Source organism: Narcine bancroftii, chromosome 4 (genome assembly GCF_036971445.1).
Source record: "Narcine bancroftii isolate sNarBan1 chromosome 4, sNarBan1.hap1, whole genome shotgun sequence".
In the NCBI taxonomy this organism is placed as follows: Eukaryota; Metazoa; Chordata; class Chondrichthyes; order Torpediniformes; family Narcinidae; genus Narcine; species Narcine bancroftii.
In genome coordinates this window covers 101246363-101270650 of record NC_091472.1, presented here as the reverse complement: position 1 = coordinate 101270650, position 24288 = coordinate 101246363, and the positions used below count along the sequence as shown (strand labels likewise).

The 24288-nt window shown below is 39.6% G+C and overlaps 1 protein-coding gene across 4 annotated transcripts in view; it reads right to left on the bottom strand.

Moving 5' to 3' along the window:
• The window catches only part of snx14 (sorting nexin 14), a 227463-nt gene that overhangs the window by 91497 nt on the left and 111678 nt on the right, over nt 1-24288 (bottom strand). For all 4 annotated transcript variants that reach the window (XM_069932232.1, XM_069932234.1, XM_069932233.1 and 1 more), the window contains exons 12-15: nt 17765-17879; nt 16202-16357; nt 5854-5978; nt 3431-3489 (exon numbers count right to left, since the gene is read on the bottom strand). In XM_069932232.1, the coding sequence (XP_069788333.1) occupies nt 3431-3489; nt 5854-5978; nt 16202-16357; nt 17765-17879 (455 nt within the window). The remainder of the gene's footprint in view (nt 1-3430; nt 3490-5853; nt 5979-16201; nt 16358-17764; nt 17880-24288) is intronic.

Below are 24288 nucleotides of genomic sequence, written 5' to 3'. Positions count from 1 at the left end.
AATATCAATCTTCATCAAGAAAGATGCAGATTTATCACAGACAGCAAGCATTTTATGAAGAGGTTACAAGTGGGATGTTTAATGCCATTTACGTGGATTTTTGCAAGACTTTTGACAAGATTCAACAAAGTCTGGTCAAAAAAATTAAAGCAACTGGATTCAAAATTAGCTCAGTGGCAGGAAACAAGTAGTTGAGAGGTGTTTTTGTGACTCAATTTCCAGTGGGGTGCCATAGGAATCAGTGCCTCATCCTTTGCTTTGTGCAATATTAATGATTGAGACCTAAATATACAGGCAGAATAGAGAAGTTTGAAGAATAAAGCAAAATTGGTCATATGGTTCATGGTGAAGAATGAAGCTTCAGATCACAAAAGGATATATATCGTCTGGTTGGTTGGACAGAAAACTATCAAATCAAATTTAATCCATGTAAGGTAAGCATATTTGGAAGGGGCATTGAAATAAGAGAAGAAACAATATATGCCAGCACATTCAATATTGTGCCAGAACAATAGGTCCTTGCTGTATATCAACAGATCCTTAAAGGTAGTAGAATCAATCAATAACAGGACTTCAAGTCATATGGAATACTTTCCTTCATTAGCCAAGACATAGAATACAAAGGCAATGGAGGATATGTTTAAACTATGCATGAGTTAGTCCACAGTGTGAATACTGTATACAGCTCAGGTCTCACCACTTTACAGGAAAAGAAATGACTTTGTAGAAGGTTCAACAGGAAGAGCCTCATTTCGATAATAATAATTTAAATCATTTTGTATTTTGCGTTGAAGTCCATCGATCAGCAGTAATCTGCACCTAATCTGACACACCTCATGGCAACTCGAAGCTTTCACCATTTACAATGCACAAGTCAGGCTTGTGTCGGACTGCTGTCTGGCTGGATGAGTGTAGATCCGGAAGCACAAACATCCAGGAAAAGCAGGTCGTTCAAGTAGTGATCCATCTACCATCCTGAGCATTCATTCCCCCACCAACAAAATGCAACTGCACCTTCAACAAAATACACTGTAGTTACTCGCCCTGGCTTCTCTGTAGTGTGAAAATGGTTGAATTGAAAGGGGGTCCACAGCACAAGGATAGTGAACAGTGCAGGATTGAGAATAATTAGTAAAGTTGAGAGTTGATCAGTTCTATTTTTTTTGATTGGGGTCTCTAAATATGCACTTAACTTTGAGAGCTGAATTCCATTTACTTTGGGGAAATGTCCTGAAGATTCAACTTTGTGGCGGAGTTAGATGCAGAGTCATGAATTTAAGTCTCAAATAACTGCTGTTATGAAGAATAAAAATAGTCCTCAGCCAAGCAGTTCAAAGACAAAAGAAAACATGTCAATAACTGCAGTGAAACCAAACTCACATGCAAATTTTGCATCCTTTTGTTTTCCAAGTTATGGCAATGTTCCCTCTAATTTTAAATAGTCAGTGTGTGCAAAAATCTCAAGATGCGCAATTTTTTTTTTCTTGTGTCAAAAGTATGTGCGCACTGAATGCTTGTGGAAATTCAGAGCCAGCTCTTCAGCGCTTGACGTCCTGTTTTGCGGAAACTGCCAAAATGTTTGGCCTGGAAGTCAGCCTGAAGAAAATGGAGGTCCTCCATCAGCCAGCTCCCCACCATGACTACCAGCCCCCCCCACATCTCCATCGGGCACACAAAACTCAAAACGGTCAACCAGTTTACCTATCTTGGCTGCACCATTTCATCAGATGCAAGGATCGACAACGAGATAGACAACAGACTCGCCAAGGCAAATAGCGCCTTTGGAAGACTACACAAAAGAGTCTGGAAAAACAACCAACTGAAAAACCTCAAAAGATAAGCGTATACAGAGTCGTTGTCGGTTCCTGTTCGGCTCCGAATCATGGGTCCTCTACCGGCATCACCTACGGCTCCTAGAACGCTTCCACCAGCATTGTCTCCGCTCCATCCTCAACATTCATTGGAGCGACTTCATCCCTAACATCGAAGTACTCGAGATGGCAGAGGCCAACAGCATCGAGTCCACGCTGCTGAAGATCCAGCTGCGCTGGATGGGTCACGTCTCCAGAATGGAGGACCATCACCTTCCCAAGATAGTGTTATATGGCGAGCTCTCCACTGGCCACCGTGACAGAGGTGCACCAAAGAAGAGGTACAAGGACTGCCTAAAGAAATCTCTTGGTGCCTGCCACATTGACCACCGCCAGTGGGCTGATATTGCCTCAAACCGTGCATCTTGGCGCCTCACAGTCCGGCGGGCAGCAACCTCCTTTGAAGAAGACCGCAGGGCCCACCTCACTGACAAAAGACAAAGGAGGAAAAACCCAACACCCAACCCCATCCAACCAATTTTCCCCTGCAACCGCTGCAACCGTGTCTGCCTGTCCCGCATCGGACTTGTCAGCCACAATCGAGCCTGCAGCTGACGTGGACTTTTACCCCCTCCATAAATCTTCGTCCGCAAAGCCAAGCCAAGAATCTTGAAATTGTTTCAAGATCATTTCGGCACAGCCTCTCTCTCACGTAACAGGAAAGGTGAGGTGACATCAATTCTTTCTTTGGCTTGGCTTCGCGGACGAAGATTTATGGAGGGGGTAAAAAGTCCACGTCAGCTGCAGGCTCGTTTGTGGCTGACAAGTCCGATGCGGGACAGGCAGACACGATTGCAGCGGTTGCAAGGGAAAATTTGTTGGTTGGGGTTGGGTGTTGGGTTTTTCCTCCTTTGCCTTTTGTCAGTGAGGTGGGCTCTGCGGTCTTCTTCAAAGGAGGTTGCTGCCCGCCAAACTGTGAGGCGCCAAGATGCACGGTTTGAGGCGTTATCAGCCCACTGGCGGTGGTCAATGTGGCAGGCACCAAGAGATTTCTTTAGGCAGTCCTTGTACCTTTTCTTTGGTGCACCTCTGTCACGGTGGCCAGTGGAGAGCTCGCCATATAACACGATCTTGGGAAGGCGATGGTCCTCCGTTCTGGAGACGTGACCCATCCAGCGCAGCTGGATCTTCAGCAGCATGGACTCGATGCTGTCGACCTCTGCCATCTCGAGTACTTCGACGTTAGGGGTGTAAGCGCTCCAATGGATGTTGAGGATGGAGCGGAGACAACGCTGGTGGAAGCGTTCTAGGAGCCGTAGGTGGTGCCGGTAGAGGACCCATGATTCGGAGCCGAACAGGAGTGTGGGTATGACAACGGCTCTGTATACGCTTATCTTTGTGAGGTTTTTAGTGATGTGCAAATGTGGTATTTCAAAAAGTGGCTAACTAGCTAAAGGAAGCAGTTAGCCAAGAGATTATTTTCATAAGTATAATTATTACTACATTTTAGGTAACTGACCTTTTGAGTGCACATTAATTTCCTTTGTGCGCTGGTTGCAAAACGTGTGTGTGCGAACAGATTAGAAGTAACAGAGATTGTCATTACCAGTTAGACTCACCTATTCGACTTGGAGTTGCGAGTGGGTGATTCTGCTCCTGTCAACAGATATCTGTAGTACTGTCAAAAAAGAAGCAGTAAACATATCAAATGCAGTGGAGTTCAATGTGTAAGCAACATTTTATCTCAAAATTCCAGGAGCCTGTGTGGAATTTGTCCTTTGTCCCCACAACAAGGATTTCCTCTGGGTGCTCCAGTCCCCTCCCACAAACCAAAGAGGGAATTGAACTGGTGTTCAATGACATGTGTACCAAAATACAGTTTTTGTGTGCTATCCAGACAGATAGTAGTTCACTGGCTATTGGGAATTATCCCTTAACAGAAATAATGAGCATGTGTGAGAGAAAATAAGTTACAGGAGTACAAGAAAATATATTCAGCCCATCGAGTCTGCCATTTAATCATGAGCTGATCCATTTTCCCACTCAACCCCACTGCCCAACCTTCTCCCCATAACATTTGTCAAGCTGAATCAAGAATCTATCAATCTCTGCTTTAAAAACACCCAATGACTTGACCTCCATAATTGCCTGTGGCAACAAATTCCACAGATTTATCACCGTCTGGCTGAAGAAATTCCTCTACATCTCTAAGTGAAAGCCCTTCAATTTTGAAGTTGTGCCCACTTGTCCAAGACTTTCCCACCATGGAAAACAACATTTCTACAACTTCTCTGTTCATGCCTTTAACATTCGAAATGTTTAAATGACATCTTCCCCCCCCCACCCCACTTATTCTCGTAAATTCACATGAGTAAAGGTCAAGAGCCATCAAACGCTCTTCATATGATAACCCTTTCATTCCCTGAATCATCATTGTGAATCTCCTCTGAATGGGACTCATGAGATTGCTCCTATGAGAAGTAGCAATGATAGGCCAAGTATTCTTCATCTGCATCATTATACGATATTAGAACTAAACCTCCACGAGTTTAAGTAATACACAACTTCTCAGAAGTCAGTCTGATGCATGTTTTATTAACTAAAAAAAGTTGAACAAGAGGTTTACTGAAGCAATAGTGTTAACTCGTTTACAACAGAAAATACAGGAGTGAATAATTCAAAATTATTGAGAATCTGTGTTCACATATTACAAATGTTATTCTAACCACTGGCATCAGAGCCAAGATCATGGGGGATGTTTTAAACATTTAATACCCTCCTTTCTCTGTAACCATCCAAAATGTTTGTCAAACAATCTATTTCCCCACTAGTTACAACAGTAATTCATCAGACTCCGCTTCCCCTTTGCTTCACATCAGATTGCTGGTTGGGTCAGAGGGAATGTCAGAATCGATAACAAATAAGAATGAATGAGAGTTTGTCAAATAAGCAAGTATGATATGCAGAAGGAATGCAAAACAAATGTGCTAGAAGAATTCAATGGGTCAAGGAGCATCAGTGAGAAAATATTGGTCAATGTTTCAGATTGGAACCCTTCACCAAGGCTGCCAGGTATAAGAGAGCTGGGCCTTGCTTCAAAGCTTTTGATCAACTTTGGAGTCTGTAGTTGCCATTTTTCTACATGAGGACCAGAGTTGTGCCAATGAAAGTTAAATAAGCCATTATGAGGCTGCAAAACAAGAATAAAATGGGCATTTCCCAAACATTATAACTACCTAAAATCAACAGGTTTGAACATCATTAAGAAGAAAGAGTGAACTGGTGAGCTCAGTAATTACTAAGGGACTGGTATTCCAAGAATCTCCACTGCTGAAGACAGAGAATCCTCATCATCATGAAGAAAAATCCTCAAACATATGTCCAACAGATCAGAAACACTCTTCAGGAGGCAGGTGTGCTTGTGCTACTGCATTCAAAAATACAGAGGCTACACTGCAAGATGCAAACAATGGCGAAGGTGATATGCTTGGGATCTTAGACAGTTCCTTTATGCCGCCACACTTTACTCTTGCCATCACTCTGATACAGATTAATCTTGGTTTGATCTGTCCACAAGACCTTTTCCCAGAATTCTGAAGGCTTTTTAAAACATTTCTTGGCAAACTGCAATCTGGCCATCCTTTTTGTGGCTAACTTGTTTACATCTTGCAATGTAACCTCTGTATTTCAGTTCATAGTCTTCTGAATGCAGGTCCTGAGTAACCAAGAAATGACTGTTGAGAGAGTGACAAATGAACTCCTGGAGGAGCTCAGCAGGTCAGGCAGCATTCATGGAGGGAAATGGACAGTTGACAAGAATGAAGTAAGGCTTTGACATGAAATATCCACTGACAGTTTGATTTTTACTCTAGATTCCAGCATCTGCAGTCTCCTCTGTCTCCATCAAGAGGGTAATGCCTCTTTCAATTCAAGAATCTTGTACCATTCAGGTGGATTCTTAATCAAACCCTTTGACTTATTGCAGGAATCAAGTAAAAATGATGCAAAGCAAATAAAGAAAAGCTATTGAAAGTTTCCTTACCTCATCACTATGACAAAACATTGGCGTAAACACCGTTTCAAGCAGATTCATGACATATTCATAGGCCTCGAACAAGCAGCGCCTGGTCTGAAGCTTCACCACATCCTTGAAGGATCCTTCCGCAACTGCAGTTAAACCAGAACCCACTAATTAAGTACCCCACCAAGACAAAGCTTCATACATTCGCTCATGAATCACAGTTTACAATTGACAGAGCAATCTGCCAAGGAATTGTGCAGTCACATCACAATCCTGGCAATCAAAACTGACTGAAGAAAACAAGTGTATTCCCTTAACAGAGAAATTCTTCAATGAACTAAAGAGAATAATAAGGAAATTCTTATGGAAAGGGGGGAAACCGAGGATAGTGCTAGATAAATTAACAGAATGGTTCAAACAAGGTGGTTTGCAGCTACCAAACTTTAAAAATTATTATAGAGCAACACAATTAAGGTATCTATCAGATTTTTATCAAACAAGGGAAAAACCAGATTGGACCAAGATAGAGCTAGATAAAATAGGGGAAAAGGTACCAGAACATATACTTTATAAATGGGATGAAAAACTGGTGCAATATAGAAGTTCACCAGTACTGCACCATTTACTCAACATATGGAAGAAGATTCACGTAGAAAGGAAAAAAACAAATGATCAACTACCAAAATTATTAGTGATGCAAAATCAACTAATCCCTTTCACAATAGATATCCTTTCCTTTAGAGAATGGGAGAGAAAAGGAATTAAAAGAATAGAAAATTCTTTTTTGAGAAATAATTTATTATCATTTGAACAAATGAAGTACAAATATGGAATAACCCATGCATACCACCAACTGAAAACTTACTTAAAGGACAAATTGGGAAGCAGGCTGAGGTTACCAGAAGGAAACAGCTTTGAAAATGTGATTACAGACACAATGATAATTAAACGATTTATAACAAACATGTACATCAAGCTGCAAGAGAAGGAAAATTATGAAATAAGCTGTAAACCCAAACAAAAGTGGGAAAAAGATTTAAACATAAAGATAAAAAATGAAATATGGGAAAAGTTATGCTCTGGAACTATGAAAAATAATAAATGAGGTTTCGCATGATACAATATAATTGGTTACACAGGCTATATATCACGCCCCAAAAATTTAAAAAATGGGATCCAACATTATCAGATAGATGTTTTCGCTGTAAGAAAGAAACGGGAACAACAGTACATGCAATTTGGGCATGCTAGAAAGTGAAAAAGTTTTGGGAAGATCTAAATCAGGTATTAAATAAAATCACAAAAAGCAACATAGCAAAAAATCCAGAGATCATTCTTCTAAGTAAAATAAGAAGTAAAGAATTAGGCCTCAAACTAGATGAAGCGCAAAAAAGATTTATTATGATAGCCCTAGCTGTAGCAAAAAAATGTATAATGTCAACTTGGAAATCAGAAGAGAGCCTGAGAGAACAGCAATGGTACATAGAAATGAATAAATGTATTCCATTAGAAAAAATAACATATAATTTAAAAAATAGTCACATTATTTGAACAAATTTGGGAACCGTACATAGAACACAACAGAGAGGGCCTACTGCGGACCTCAACCCCCTAAAATGATAAAATAAGAAGACAAAATGACCTGATCCAGTGTGTAAAAGTAGATGACACAATTTTCTTGTTTATTTTCATTGTGTGATGACATTGTTTAATGGGTTTATAGTATATGTTGAACGTTTAATGGGTTTGGAGGGGGGTGGGAAGGAGGGAGGGAAGGTAGGGGGGATAAAATTAGAGAAAATGCCACTGTGTATATTCAAGAGGGAAATGTTTGTATGTATTTTGATTGCTCTGGTTCATAGAGTGAAAAATAAAAAAATATTTTTTAAAAAAAGAAAACAAGTGTAGAAATTTCAGACAACACACTTCTATTTTGCCCAAAATCTCTGTGATTCCAGGTGGAATAATATCAGCCTCTGAAAATCAAAAAGCCTCCGTTTAAGCATCTAGAGTATAGGGAGAGATTGGACAGATTAGGTCTTTATTCTTTGGAGCGTAGAAGGTTGAGAGGGGATTTGATAGAAGTATTTAAGATTATGAAAGGGATAGACAGAGTGGATGTGGATAGACTATTTCCGTTAAGAGGAGGAAAGATTAAAACAAGAGGACATGAGTTAAGAATTAAGGGGAAGAGGTTTAGAGGTAACATGAGGGGGAACTTCTTTACTCAGAGAGTGGTAGCCGTGTGGAATGAGCTTCCGGGAGAAATAGTGGCGGCGGAGTCAATTGTATTATTTAAGAAAAGATTGGACAGGTATATGGATGAGAAGAAGATGGAGGGTTATGGGCATTGTGCAGGGAGGTGGGACTAGAGAGGGGTGTTTGGTTCGGTGCGGACTAGAAGGGCCTAATGGCCTGTTTCCGTGCTGTAATTGTTATGTTGTATTGTTATATACTGGAAAGATTAAACAAAACAGGGATAAAGCAACCCTGAGATTCCTGCTTCCTGCATTCCACTCCCACTCTGTCCTACAGGGCTGTGGTTTACAGTGAGTCCCATAACAAGTTTGAGAAGAGCACTGAATCTTCCAACTGAACACATTGCAGCTTTCTGGATTTAATAATGACATCTGCAACAAAAATCAGGAACTGAAAAGCAAAAAAAGAGCATGAGTTTGGTTTCTCACTGCTCCAGAGACATAAATCACAGCTGGGGAAGTAAATTAATCTGTAACTTAAATAAACCTCATCTCACTAACACTGTCATAATACCGGGACAAGAGGGCTTGAAGTATTAGGAGAGGCTAAATAGGCTTGGTCTTTTCTCCCTGGGGTATGAGGCGGGTGGTGGAGGGGGAGGTGCCTTTTGGACATCTACAGATAAGGTCATTGTCTTTTTTTCAGGACTGGGAATCTAAAATTAGAGGGCATGGCTTAAACTGAGAAGGGAAAGATTTGGAAGGGGTTGGAGGTGCAACTTTTGCCACACAGTTGATGGTGGGTATATAGAACGACCTGTCAAGGGAAGAGGAATGTACAACTACATAGTTTAACAAAGACATTTGGAGAAGTACATGGATAGAATGGGTTCAGATCAATGTGGACCGAAGGTAGTATATGGGATAGCATGAGTAGACAACTTGTTCAGCTTGGGCATTGGGCCAAAGGGCCAATTTCAGTGCTGTAAAAACACAATGGCAGAATAATGTTAAAAAGCTGTCTGCTGTCTATCCAGAGCTACCAATGAGATTGATTCAGAGCTCATCGGAGGGAATTAAGGAGATATTATAAATTCTGGCGTTGCCACTGACTTCTAGACCAATGGAAAAAAAATGCAAAAAGCTTTGGATATTTTAGAAATCTGCATATGGATATTTTAGAAATCTGCATATACTGAAGAAAATGTTAAGAGGGCTGTGAATTATTATAGAATACAGGTTTAAAAATGCCAACATTTATGGAACATGCATAGTAGAACACAGTCCCTTTGCTCCATGATGTTGTGCCTACTCCACATCAATCTAATCCTTCCCTACCTCACACTCATAAACCTCTATTTTTCTTACATCCATGTACCGATCAAAGTGTGTTTTAAATGTCTCCATTGCACCAGCCTCCATAGCAATAGATTCCAGGTACCTACCATTCTTCGCGTTTTAAAAAACCTACCTGACATCTCCCATACTGTAATCATTCCCCCAACTCACCTTAAACAGATGTCCTCTGATATTGGTCTTTGCCACCCTGGGAAAAAGGGTGCCAACAGTACACATGATCTTGTTCACTTCTATCAAGTTGCATCTCATCCTCCATCATTCCAAAAAGAAAAGCCCGAGCTCACTCAATCTTTCTCTCTATCTGTACAAGTAGTTTATGGCTTCCAAAAGGCATCTAAATAAACTTTCACACTAAATTCAGAGATATTCAGACAAAATCTTCAACGTGTTGAAGAAATGGACACAATAAAACATTTTGTCTTTGATAGAAGTAAAGTCAGTTCCATTGATTGGTGCTAAGATCTTTACTGTTTTAATTTGTATCAAAGACTTGAAATTAGAAACTCTCCAGAGAGTCAGGTTTCATATTTATTTTCAGAGTACAGGTACACGATCCTTTATCCGGACATCTAAAATCCGGAAAGCTCCAAAATCCGATAAGTAGGGAAAGTGGGGGAGGCGGCCGGGCGACCGACGCTTGGGAGAGGTGGCTGAGGGACCGGCACTTGGGGGAGGTGGCCGGGCGCCTGGCAGGGGGTGGGGTGGATACGGCAGCACAATTTGAGTGAGCTTTCCGAAATCCAGAACACACTGTCCCCCAAGGGTTCCGGATAAAGGATCATGTACCTGTACATTCATGACATCACATACAACTCTGAGATTCCTTTTTCCTGCGGGCGAGGTAGAATTACCACTAAACTGTACATAATGTAAAACATGTAAATAAACAAAGAACTGTAAACACATAATGAATGTAAACAAACTGACTGTGCAATATAGACAGAACAAAATTAATAAGGTGCACAATTAAGAGTCCTTAAATGAATCCTTGATTGAGTTTGTCATTGAGGAGTCTGATGGTGGAGGGGTAGCAGCTGTTCCTGAACCTGGTGGTGCGAGTCTTATGGCACCTATACCTCTTTCCTGATGGCAACAGTGAGAACAACGTGTGTGGTGGTTAGTGTGGGTCTATGATGATTGCTGCTGCTCTCCAATGGTAGCATTCTCTGTGGATGTATTCAATAGTGGGGAAGGTTTTGCCTGTGCTGTCCTGAGCTGTGTCCACTACCTTTTGGGGACCTTTACATTCAGTCGGTCAACACACATGATGCAGTCGGTCAACACACATTCCTCCAAACATCTATAGAAATTTGCTAGGGTTTCTGGTGTCATACCAAACTTTGCAAATTCCTGAGGAAGTACAGGCAATGAGATGCATTCTTCACGATGCCATTGGTGTGTTGGGTCCAGGAAGGATCCTCCGAGATAGTGACTCCCAAGAACTTAAACTTCCTTGTCCTCCCCACCTCCGATCCCCCAATGATCATTGGATTGTATACCACTGGCTTTCTTTTCCTGAAGTCAACAATCAGCTGCTTAGTTTTGGTGGCATTTTGTTGGTGCACCATTCAGCCAAATTTTCAATCTCCATCCTGTATGCTGACTCATCCCCTTCCTTTATACAACCCTCTACCGTGGGGAGAAGTGAATGCAGGTGTGATTACTAAGAAGGTGCTTGAGAAGCTGGAGGGACTAAAGGTGAATAAGTCACCTGGACCAGATGGACTACACCTCAGGATCTGAAATATGTAGTAGAAGAGATTGCGAACACATTAGTCCTTTTTTTTGGAATTGCAAGAGTCAGGAATGGTTTCAGAAGAAAATTGCAACTATTATCTCACTCTTTGAGAAGGGAGAGAAGTAAAAGATTGGCCTGTTTACCAATCTTCAGTGGTTGGCAAGATTCTAGAGTCCATTTTTAAGGATAAGATTTTGGGGTACTTGTAAACACATCTAAAATAGATCCAAGTCAGCATAGTTTCCATCAGAAGGATCTGGCCTAACAAATCTGTTGGAATTTCTTTGAAGAAGTAACAAGCAAAATGTTGTTTACTTGGATTTTCAGATGGCCTTTGACACAAAAGGCTGCTGAACAAGATAGGTGCCCATGGTATTACAGAAAAGCTACCAAGATCCAGCATGGTAGAAGGAAGAGTGGGAATAGAGGGGACATGTTCTGGCTGGTTGTCTGTGACTAGTTATGTCCCGCAGGGGTTGGTGTTGGGTCCACTACTTTTCATGTTTTAACAATGTAGATAAAGGAATTGATGGCATTGTAGCCAAGTTTGCATATAATATAAAGATAGGTGGAACGGCGGGTTGTGTTGTGGATGCAGGAAGTCTGCAGAGGGACTTGGACAGGTTGTGAGAATTGGCAAAGAAGGGGTAGATGGAATAAAGCATAGGGAAGTGTTTGGTCATCCACTTTGCTGGAAGGAATAAATGGGAAGGGAATTCATAAAATGGAGATCAAAGGGGCTTGAGAGTCCTATACAGGATTCCTTAAAGGTTAACTATCAGATTGGGTTGGTAGTAAGGAAGGCAAATTAAATGTTAGCAATCATTTCAACAGGACTAGATAAGAAAAGCAAGGATGTCATGCTGAAGTTTTATAAGATGATAGTCAGATCATATCTGGAGAATTGTGAGCAGTTTTGGACCCAAAATATAAAGAAGGATGTGCTGTTATTGGAGGGAGTGAGAGAAGGTTACAAGAATGATCCTGGAGATGAAAGGGTTAACGTATGAGAAGTGTTTGATGGTTCTGGGCCAGCACTTGTAGTTTAGAAGGATGAAGCCTACTGAATATTGAAGGACTGGATAGAGTGGACATGGAGAAAACGTTTCCAGCAGTGGGAGAGTCTTGGACCAGAAGGCACAGCTTCAGAATAAAAGGATGTACCTTTATAACAGAGATTAGGAGAAATATCTTCACCCAGAGGATGGTAAATCTGTGGAATTCTTTGCCACAGATAGCTGTGGAGACTAAGTCATTGGGTATATTTAAAGCAGAGATTGATAGGTTCTTGATTAAAAAGGGTGTCAAAGATTATGGGGAAAAGACAGGAGCGTAGGGTTGAGGGGAGGAATACATCAGGCATGATTTGAATAATGAAACAGAATTGATAGGCCGAATGGTAAATTTTCAGGTGACACTAAAGAGTAGGATGAATGATTGGAGAAAACAGATCAGAAATCATAGAAATTGCTGGCCCATCTTCATGATTAGGGGTTCTCCCCAAAACATCAACCATTCTTTTTTCTCCCACTGATGCTGCTCGAACTACTGAGTTACTTGAGCCGATTGTGTTCAGGACTATTTACGGATATGGACCCAACAAACAAATGAAATCTAATGGCAATTGTTTAAAATGGAACTTGCAAGAAGGAAAACAAGTGATATAAATTGCTCAAGACAATGATGGAAACGGCCTGCAAACCTGAAAAGACCCAAGCCTCAATATTTCAAGTCAATTAAATAATGGAACTATGAAACTTAAAACTGCAGTGCATTATTCCAAGAGAGGAAAGGTCCCACTGAAAAGTACTCTGGCCCATTCTAATCACTGAGACAAAAGAAACATTTAAATGTTCCAGGTAGTGTTAATAAAAGCCATGAGATTGAACACCAGTATCAAACTTGTCTTAAGAGGTAGCTTGAGAGGTGACATTAAGAGACAAAAACAGGAAACAAAATAAGAAGTAAACTGGACTTGGATAGCAAAACAAGGATGACGTATTCAGACTGAATTATAAAAAAATAATTTTCAAATACAGTAAAACACCTAGAATCCAGAATTCAAGCAACCGGCAGTCTCAAGAAATTGGGGGGCAAAAATACATCAAGGAAAATAAATTTTAAAGAATAGGTAAAAATATTAACAAGTTTAAAATTGTAAAAGTAAATGTTCTCTGAAGTAACACATCTTTTAGTGAAGATGGGAGCAAATATTCAGCCAGTGGAAAGCTTCGGTCACATTTTGCTCATAGCAGCTGTTTGAATAAAGTTGTGTTTGACTAAAATGGTGTCACCCAGGACGAAGAACTGGTTGATGTTGCTCATTGTTGGGGTGACTCTCTTAATGTGTCTCCTTATTCCTTGCTAAGTGTCATCCCGGCCAGAGGCCTTATCTGCAACAACTTGGAAGGTGGCGGGGAGGGGGAGTTAATTATCTATAATGTTATTGTTAATCTTTTGGGCGGCTCCATGGAGGGGGGAAGGTAAAAAAGAGATGCAGTGACAGTTAAATATTTTCAAAGAATGTGACTAAAAATAAAGTAAAATGCTTTAAGGTTTATATATTCATGCAAGCAAAGTTTGTTCAATGTCTTATTCTTAATGCAGGTTATTAGTTAGGCATTGTAAGAGCAGGTCCAGAAAATACATCAGTGTCGGCTACCAGGGGTTTTAATGTACAGTGATACTAACACAATGCAAGAATTTAAGGAAAATATCGCCAGTCTCGTGGAGAGACACAGGAGACTGCAGATGCTGGAATCAGGAACAATAAGTAGTCTGCTGGAGGAATTCAGCAGGTTAAACAGCATCAGTGGGAGGAAAAGAATCAACATTTCATGTGCAACCCTTCATACAGACAGAGTGCAGAGGGGAGAGAGCCAGCACAAGGTGGGCAGGGTGTGAGGGGTTGGACAAGGGTAAGTGGGAGATTGGTGAACCAGGGAGGAGTGAAGGATGATGGATTGAAGCAGCTGATTGGCAGGCACCAGACAAAGGAACAGGTTGGCCAGAGGAAACAAAGGCGTGAGGTTGAGATTAGTCACGCAGGGTGGTGCAGGGTGATAGTGGAGATGAAAGCTACTGGCGCTAAAGTCTGATAAAAAAAGATACAATAGTGGTGAAATGAGAGCTGTGGCAGAAGAGTTGATAAGGAAGGACAGATGGGACCAGATGGACCTGAAGAGGGGATGGAGAGTGGGAAGAATTTAGAGGAAATGTGGGTAGAAGAGGATGAAACCAGAGAGGGAGCAGTATGAGAATTGATGACACCAGGGGAAGGGGGAAGGACAGAAATGATTTGGAAGTGAAAGGGAACTCATTGCATGAAACTGGAAAATTTACTACTCATACCGTTGGGCTGCATTATCAACATCTAATTTTCTGCCTGGGCAGTCTATACACAGATACATTGCACCTATAAAAATGAATTTTAATCAGAACATAATGAAAATCATTTTCAGAGACAAATTAATTATTTAACATGTATCCGGGCAGCATGGTTTGGATAGGGGCAGCCTGGATAGCATAGTGATTAGTGCATCTCATTACAATTCCAGTGATCCAGGTTCAAATCCGTTGTTGTCTGTAAGGAGTTTGAACATAAAACGGAGGGGGTTTGTAGGTTAAATTGGTGTATTTGGGTGGCACAGGTTCTTGGGATGAAAGGGGCTGTTCTGTGCTATATATCTAAATTAATGATTTTTTTAAAAATTGATGTTCTGTTATTTTTAAATATTGTTTGCAACCTTCAATGACAATATTTCAAAGAAAATGCACGAGTAGACTTGCATTTTGCATTAGGACCAACTTATTTTTATAGAACTACACAAATAATTATTTTTATAGAACTACACAATTCTTACCAGAAATGAAGAGTCATTAAGCCGCAATATGTCTGTGCTGGCTCTCTGCCAGGGTAAATTGACACCTAAACTTGTATCTTGAACTCACCGTGACTTCGCTCATTGACTCCAGATAAAGTACCAACATACAAACAGCAAAATCAAAATGGCACAAGCCCTCATTTTAACAAAAACTACAAATGTGTAGGCACGGTTCTCACTAAAAAATGGTAACCTGAATTAAGTTGATGTAGAAAATGAAAAACTAATTTCAATGAACCTACAAAGAAAGAAGCAAGGACTGGCATACAGTGAGCCTTCTATTTAAAAGCAACAGAGATAGTTTGAAACATCACTTTTTTTTCTTGCACTAACTACAATTGTAAATATTGATCTATCCTTTTATGTTTATTATCTCTTTTTCTATTTTTGCATATTGTACAATTTAATGTATACTATTATAGTTGGTGTATCTTACAGACCTGTGCGGCTGGAGAAAGTAATTTTGATGCATCTATATACTTATGTGTATGACAATAAACCCTCATCTCATTGGGAAAAAAATAAGGCAGCGCTGCCAGAGGTGCTGTTATGGCAGCATTGCCATTGATGCAGACACCGGAGAGCCTGGCAGCAGCCTCGAGAGGTTGCAAACTCCGGGGGAGCAGCAGACCACACCAGGGCATCAGATATGGGAAGAACACCCTCGACCTGCTGAGAAGGAGAAGCAGCGACAACCTGACAGAGAAGGTGACCGCAGCAAAGTTCTCAGCAGCTGAGGGACCCACACAGGCTGCAGGCACGGACGAAGGGACCACATAGGCTGTGGGTGGTCAAAGGAACCAGGTATCGGAGCCAGGATTCAAGAAGATGCTGAGGGCAAGAAGGGCTTCTAAAGGCCTCAGCTGCTGAAGGCTTCCTGATCATGAGAAGTTTGTTCTGGTGGTGTGTGATCTTGAATAGGAGTCTGTGCAGTTGTAGGTGAATCCACAAACACTCAGTGACTTTGAAAGGACTCTCTTTTGCTTCTCTTTCTCCCTTACTGTGAGGGGCACAAGGCAATACTAACGGTGATTCTTTGTCTTGCATGATAATAAAAGAATCTCAAATCTCTTTGAAATTCAAACTATTCTGGAACATCTGCACCACACAACTTTGGAAAATGCTCTGAACTTATTATTAAATTAATACCCTTATCACTTTATTTATAATAATTATTGTGACAAACTTACTTTCTTGTATCTCTTCTACAATAAAGGGATCAAATTTGATTTTGTCGACACTTTCCTCAAGACAATATGTCTCATAGATTTCCTTTACTTCTTTGTGAAGGGCCTGCTTCTCATCATCAGTCAGTTCTGGACGCAGGATCTTATCATTTAATTCCTCTGTGAATACATAGTTATTTGTAATTGTAAGAACATGGAATTGTAATTCCTTCAAAAATACAGTCACAGGAAGCAATCAAGTAAATCATCTTGGCAGTCTTCAAACCAGATAGCATTAACATCGACTTCTCCAATTTCCATTAAACCCCCCTCCAAGTCTCTCCCTTTCCTCCAGCTCCCCACCCCCTTCCCTTCCTTTTTTCTGACAGAGCCATCTCTTTTTAGCTCTGTGCTCTCTCCACCCATCACCTCAGCTTTTTTCTCTTCTCCCCTCCTCTCTGTTACCACCTATTACCTCTGACCTTAGCCTGTACTCCTCCCCACCCCCATCTTTTTATTCATTTCTTATTCCTGATGAAGGGCATGAAACATTGGTTAACTTTTACCTCCAATGCATGCTGTGTGACCTGCTATGGTATTTATGATCTTTCTTTAGATTTTGAATGTCTATAAACTACATACATTTGTTGATCCAATTCACTGTTATCCCACAAGACTTATAGTGATCCTTTCTGTTCCATTGTGAACGTGCCAAAGAAGTTTATCATGGAGGAGAATGCAGCCAGTCAATAGTCACCAATAATGTCCATTTTACACTTCCAAAATAAAAGGGTAGGGTGATGGAGAGGGAAGTGTGGGGAAGATGTTATACAAAAAGATTAAAAATCAAATTTAAAAACATGAAACTATCATTTAATCAATCTTGCAGCACATTTATGTCAGAACTTCTACAGGTGTACTGTGGAAAGTGTACTAATTGCATCACAATCTGATTTGGAAATTCAAGTGCTAAGAATGTAGCAGGCTGCAGAAAGTAGGAAGTAGTCAGGTCCATCACAGGCTCCAACTTCCCACCAATTGCAAGCATCATGAGGTGCTGCCTCATGAAGGCAGCCAACATCAAAAAGGACCCCCATCACCCTGGTCATAACTTTTTCTCACTGCTACCTTCAGAACAGCACCTCCAAGTTCAAGAATAGTTTATAAAAATAAGATCATTATCTCAAGACATTCTTATACAAAATGAAGGTACCCAACTCATTTTCCATAGTTCATCTGTTAGAATGTAGAGGAATTTGCATTGATTCAACACCTTTAACATGGTATCTCAAAGCATTTTAGCAGAAGCAGTGAAATAGAATTAACATTTCACATCAATGACCATTCATCAGAACCACTCTCATTTTGGGTTTTATCCTGACTGGTTAGCCATTACCGTACAAGATCACAGAGTATGTGAATATATTTCTTTCCTCTGTATTTAAAATGTCAGAAGATGTGCAACAACAGGAACTAGCATCTGCATGCAGAGCCCAGCAAGTCCCACACAAGACTTTAATGGACAAGAGCCACAAACCTTCAACATACTTCCTATGTATCAGCTTTTCACAAATTCCTCAAGCTTACCAGCGGCGAGACAGAACTGAAGTACGTGCACAGCGCTCTCCTGCTTCAGTAAGTTCATGAACCCAAAGAGCAGATCCTGCTGGTTTCTTATTTCATTTAGCTCAAGTTTGAGGGCCTAGTAGATTTTTAAAAAAGCACGAGTTCAGCATTTTGTTTACTGCATTTAAACAGGTATTAAGTTCTAGTTTATTGTCACATGTAACAAGGTGCAGTGAATTCCAGCTGGTCAACACTTGCAAAATACAACATTTACATACAGAGTGCAGGTACAGAAGGAAATCAGTTAGAACAGAGCAAAAGCAACTTTATTCTACCACCAAGTTCATCTAGTAGTCTGGTAAAAGCAGTAAATAAAATGTTCTTAAATCTGGCAATACATGATCCTTCTTCCTGACAGGAGATGGCACAGAAAGTGTGGCTGGGGTGGGATGTGTCTTTTTATATGTTAGCTGCTATTCCAAGGCAGCTGGAAATATAAATGGAATAAGTGGGGGCTGGGAGGTTTGTGTGTTAGCCTGAACTACACTCTCAATTCTCCAGTTTACTGCAGTCCTGGATGGAGCCCTTCCCATCTTAGTGATGCACCCTGACAGGGTGCAAGTACAAGACAAAATTGGTTTTAAATACATTTGAAATGGATGTAGGAATACTTTTATAATCTAAGTAATACAATAAATGTAATATACTTAAATATATTACAAAAATTACATTGTTTATGAGACCTACTTCAAATGCAAAAGCATGTAGAATAATTGAAAAGTTGTGGTGGCACACATCTCTCGTGGCGAATCTGTCCCGCTTGCATCGCTGTGCCGGCGGGGCAGCCGCGGGAAGATGGCACCATCAGGGGACCTCAGTGCCTCGTGGCTTAGGCCAAAGTGCGCGTCTCAGGCGAAAGTGATGACATCACTGCCAGCATAACATGCATGAAGTTTAAATAAATCAGTTCAGCTGAAATCCCTCAGCATCCTGTGGTGTGTTTCAGAGTTAGTAGCTGCCACTACAAAATCATATTTTTTCATAATTCAATTTTCATGCTCTTTTAAATGAAGAGTATATAACAGGTAGGAATAGGTCCCAGAGAAGATGAATTTGACATCCCTGTCCTCAGTTGCAACAAGTATGAGATCACACACCACCAGATTCAAATACATTATCAAACCCTTGAATGAACCTCATAATGGTAAAATTAAGCTGCCTTTGCTCTATATCATCTGATCTTGTTCTGTAACTCTACACTTATGTACTATGTCTTATTTGCTGTACTCTAGAAGCTGTCTAACTGGTCTACTCACAAAACAACCTCTAACACTGCATCATAGTATATGATATTGTTACCTGCAGTTTTTGTGATACCATTCTGATATGTTGCCATTTCACACCTCAATCAAAAATCATTCTCTAGGTCACCTCAATATGGCTGAATTTTACCACATTACTTGTCAGATTGAGACAATATTACCATATTTTATTTTTAATAAATATCTTTTTTATTTTATGAAAAGTTCAAAGGATGATCCCAGCTTTGGCAGGATTGTCTGGGAGAGAAAAGTTCAACATGCTGGCAGTTTGCTCAATGATATTAGGAAGATTGAAAGGTGAATTTATTGAAGATTCTATAGACAAAATAGGATAAATGTTTTTTTTAATATTTTATTTTTCATTTTTTATAAAATCTTCAATATCACAATATATTAAACGTTTTCATACAAAAAACATAGAAAAACCCCTCCCCTCCTACAAAATCTAAAACCACGCACCGTTAGAGCTCACATTTATACTATCTATAAAAAAATCTATGTGGGGAAGTCACATCTATTTATATTGTTATATTATCAATTTTATAATTGAGCCCCTATATAGTCCAAATATGGCTGCCATATCTTGACAAATGTGTCACACTTGATTTTTAGAATATATGTAATTTTCTCCATAGGTATACAATTTTTTTATCTCTGCCGTCCATCGTACAATGAGTAAGTAAGGGAGAGTTGAACTTCAAGTGGTGAAATACATTTCTTAATCTCTGCTAAAGTTACTTTGACAAAAGAAATTTAATATTTCAATAAAATCACCCAGAAGATAAAGCTCCGGGTCGTCTGCAAAAGCCACCCCTATTATCCTTGTTCATATTTCAGCAAAATCCTGCCAAAAAGGTCTCACTTTCACACGACTACGTAGAAGTAAAAATGTTTCTGTTTCAATCCCACATCTAAAGCACATCTCCAATATTTCAGATTTTAACCTACCTAGTTTTTCTGGCGCAAGATATAATTGGTGTAGGAAGTTATACTGAACCAGTTCATATCTTGCATTTGTAATTGAAATCATACTATCTAAAAAATCAGACCATCATCTTTCTGATACGGTACAACTCCGATTATCCAAAATGGTCGGGAGCAGGCACATTTCGGATAAACATTTTTGTTCAGAGAACCGGTTATTTTTTAAAAACAGCCCAATAGCAACACCAAATCACTTGTAACAAACAACAAGTTAAGGCTTTTTAAGCATTAAAATATAGTTTAATTCTCACCAAATATACATATTCTGCAAATTAGTAATTATTCCTAAATATTTAATTCCATCTACCTTCCATTTAAATCAACTTCCTCTTTAATATCTTTCATAATCAAAGTTCATCAATGGCATGATCTCACTTTTATCCATATTATTGTAGCCTGAGAGTCTCTTTTTTTTCTAGTATTGCTTGTAATTTCTCCAAGGACTCAACCGGATTGAGGTATAACATCACATCAGCAGCAAATAGGATGATTTTATGTTCTTCTTGTTCAACTTTAAAGCCTTTTATGTTCAGTTCTCTCCTTATAATCTCCCCCAGCGGTTAAATCACAAGGATAAAAAGTGCTGGAGACAGAGGGCACCCTATCTACTCGATCTACTCAAAGGGAAGACCACTGATATCTATTAGCAATAACTTTAGCTCGTGGCTTGTATCCAATTTCTACCTATACCAAATTTCTCCAACGTTTTAAATAAAAAATGCCATTCTAATCAATTGAATGCCTTTTCAGCGTCTGAAGAGACTGTTATACTAGAATTCAATTTTGATTTAGCCATATACATTATATTAAATAATCTGCCCAGACTGTTTGCAGAGTGTCTAGAGTGTCTTTCTTTAACATATCCCTCCTGATCTGAATGTATCAGTTTAGGTAAATATTGCCCCAGTGGGTTGGCTAAAGCCTTCGCCAATATCTTACATTAAAATCAGTATTCAGCAGTGAGATAGGCCTATAGGATGAAGTTTTGAAACAGGTCCCTATTCTTCTTCAGCAGCATTCTAATAAGAGCTGATGAAATTCAGTCTGAAAGAGTCTGAGTCTCCACTGCCCAGTCCAGTACATCCATCATAAGAGACATCAACAAATCCTTAAATTGTCGATGGAAGTCATCTTATCCCAGAGACTTATTAGCCTGCAAAGTGCTAAGAGGCTTCTCAATTTCCCCTCTTGTAAAAGGGGCATCTAGTTCCATCTGATCTCTGGCCTCCAATTTTGGAAGCTCAACAGTCGCAAAGATCTTGTCCATCTCATTATCATCTCTTAATATTTCTGATTTATACAACTTTGTCTAATATTGATCATTGATCTCCCTCTGATTGTGGTTTAACATGTCTACATTTGTTTTAAACCATTTATCATCCTCAGCAACTTCTCTACCTTTACTTGCCAGGACATAACCTTATGTGCTCATTTTCTTTGTTCATAATATTTTCGCTTAGTTTTTAATAATTGTTTTTCTGTTCTGGACATTTGAAGCATATTGTATCTCAATTTTTTAATTTTCCAAGAGTCTTACTTTTCTTGTAAACTCACCCTTTGATATCCTTTCTCCAATTCTGTTATTTCCTTCTCCAAACCATCCACTTCTGCAGTATATTCTCTTTTACGATCTTTTGTATACAAAATAATTTGCCCTCTCAGATAACCCTTAACTGCATATCATATCAAAAATATATTATCGGTGGAACAGCGGTTTAGATCACAAAATATCTCTGTCTCTTAATAAACTCACAACAGTCAATCTTTTTCAACAAAGTAGCATTAAGATGCCATCTGTACACATTTTCTTATTTTTCCGATATTGAAATGGTTAAGGAGAATGGCTAATGGTCTGAGAGTAGTCTCACAAAGTACTCTGTTTTTTTTCACTCTGCTTTTTAACTGTGCAGACGTTAAAAATAAATCAATCTTTGTATGTGAGTCATGGACCCTTTAGTAAAATGAGTCGTCTCTCTCTGCAGGGTTAAGCTTCCTCCAGACATCCATTAAATTAAACCCTTCATAAATGATAACATCACTTTTTAAGCTTTTTCCCTCGTTACCATTCTCATTGATTTATCCAATATCAGATCCAAACGAAAATTAAAATCGACCCGACCAATATATTTTGCCTTCCCTCTGCAGTTTTTAAAAAGATCTTCTTCATAAAGGCTTCATCATCATAATTTGGAGCATAAATATTCATAAATATCCAAAATTCTGCATAAAATCTTGCAATGTGCCATTACAAACCTTCCCGCTTGGTCAATTGATACATCTTCTACTCTTACCAATACGTTTTTATTAATTAAGATTGCTACCCATCTTGCTTTTGACCTAAAAGACAATATTACTTGCCCCACCCACCATGCTCCAGTTTAGTAAGCTCTGTTTCCTGAGGAAAAACCACATCCACCTTTAGTTTCTTTTAAAGTGTACCAAGACCCTTTTTCTTTCCACTTTTTAGTTTAAACTGTTAACATTAAGACCAATAAACTTTAATGTTCAATCCATATCAATTCTTAAACAAATGTTGTTCAGCAATAAAATGTTTTTGATTGTTCAAATAATACGGTTGTCTTTCCCCTTTAAATAAAAACGTATAGTGCCCCTGCTCTGACAGTGACATAAACAAGAAACCCTGGAAGCCTGTGATAAAAGCCCACAGTTTCTTCCAAGGAAGGAAAACCCTTCTCTTTAGTGCCATCATGTAAAAATGCTCCTCTCCTGGTGCCATTACCCCACCTTAGACCAGAGCTCCACCTTGCTACATTTGGCAAATTCTCGCTCTTTCTTGAACTCTCCATGCAAATTGCAATAACATCCACATTTAGTAATAATTAAAAGACAATTCAAAAATATAACTTTTACTTAGTCCCATTATAAACATTCTTCTCAGTCTTCTTATCTAATGTCTTCAGTCTTCTAATAATCTTCGTAGAAATTCCTCTGCATCTCTATTAGATTTGAAAACTGCCAATTTCCCTCCACTACTTCAGAATCACAGGGTATACCATAAAATATCTCATATTTTTTGACTCTTCACATCATCAAATTCCTTCCTTTGCTCAATCAAACTTGGACTAAAGTCTTGAAAGAATAGCACCCTTCCACTGTCGATTTCAAGCAGGCCACTAAGTTGTTTAGAATCAACAAATGTTGCTCCCAAACTCTGAAGACTTTCCCGATCCTGGTAACTGGTCTTCTGGGACTGAGGGTCCAATGAGCCCTTTCTATGTGTAAATTCCTATTAAATTTATTTTCTCCCAACACTTGTGAGATCCATGATTCAAAGGAGCTCACTGGATCATTCCCTTCATCCCCTCCTTCAATCCAATAATTCAAATGTTATTGCATCTGCTAAAGTTTTCCAAGTGGTCGATCTTGTCCAGCAACATTTGCCTATCCAAGTCCCATTTTATCGCATTGTCTTCTAAAGCTTTCTGATTTTCTTGTGTTAAGTCATCAATTGCCTCCGAGAGTTCACCCATCTTGTCTGACATGATCTTTATTGCATTTTCCACACTTGGAAAATCATGTACATAAGATATCCATCTTCTCCAGGATTTTACTTAAATCTTGAGCCAATTCCCTCCACCCGCGCCCCCCCTCCCCCGAGTTCAGTTGGTCTTGAGGCAGCTTTTGTCCTTTCACTCGACAATCCTGGTGTACTGGGAGCCTCTTCAGATTTTGTTATTTGCATTCTTGGTTTCTTGCTGGTCATTTTGTATATTCGTAGCAGAAAAATTCTTGAATTTAAACTTTTAAATCATCTTTTTATCATTCTTCACGGAGAGCTCATTCAAGACATGTCTGCCTACATCCTTCACATAGCCATGCCCCCAAGAGGATAAATGTTGAGAGGATGTTTCCTCTCCTAGGACAGCTCAGAATCAGAAAGCATGGTCTCAGAAAAAAGAAGTACCTGTTTACTACAGAAATGAGGAAGGAGTTCTTCTCTCAGTTGCTTGTCTTTGGAAACTTGTTACCACGGAAAGCCTTGGGGGCAATATCCTTAAGTACATTTACAACTGAGAAAATCCAAGATTATGCAGGAAAATTATTTGAGCTTTTGACTAGCTCCCACACATTTGCCTTGTCTAGAAGGTTGGGGCATACAGAATCCAAGCTGTTTTGACAAACGGGATCTAAAACTGGATCAGTAATAGGAGATTGATAGTCATTGTGAAGGAATTGTTGTTCTGATTAGAAGTCTGTGAGCAGTCTTGCACATCAGGA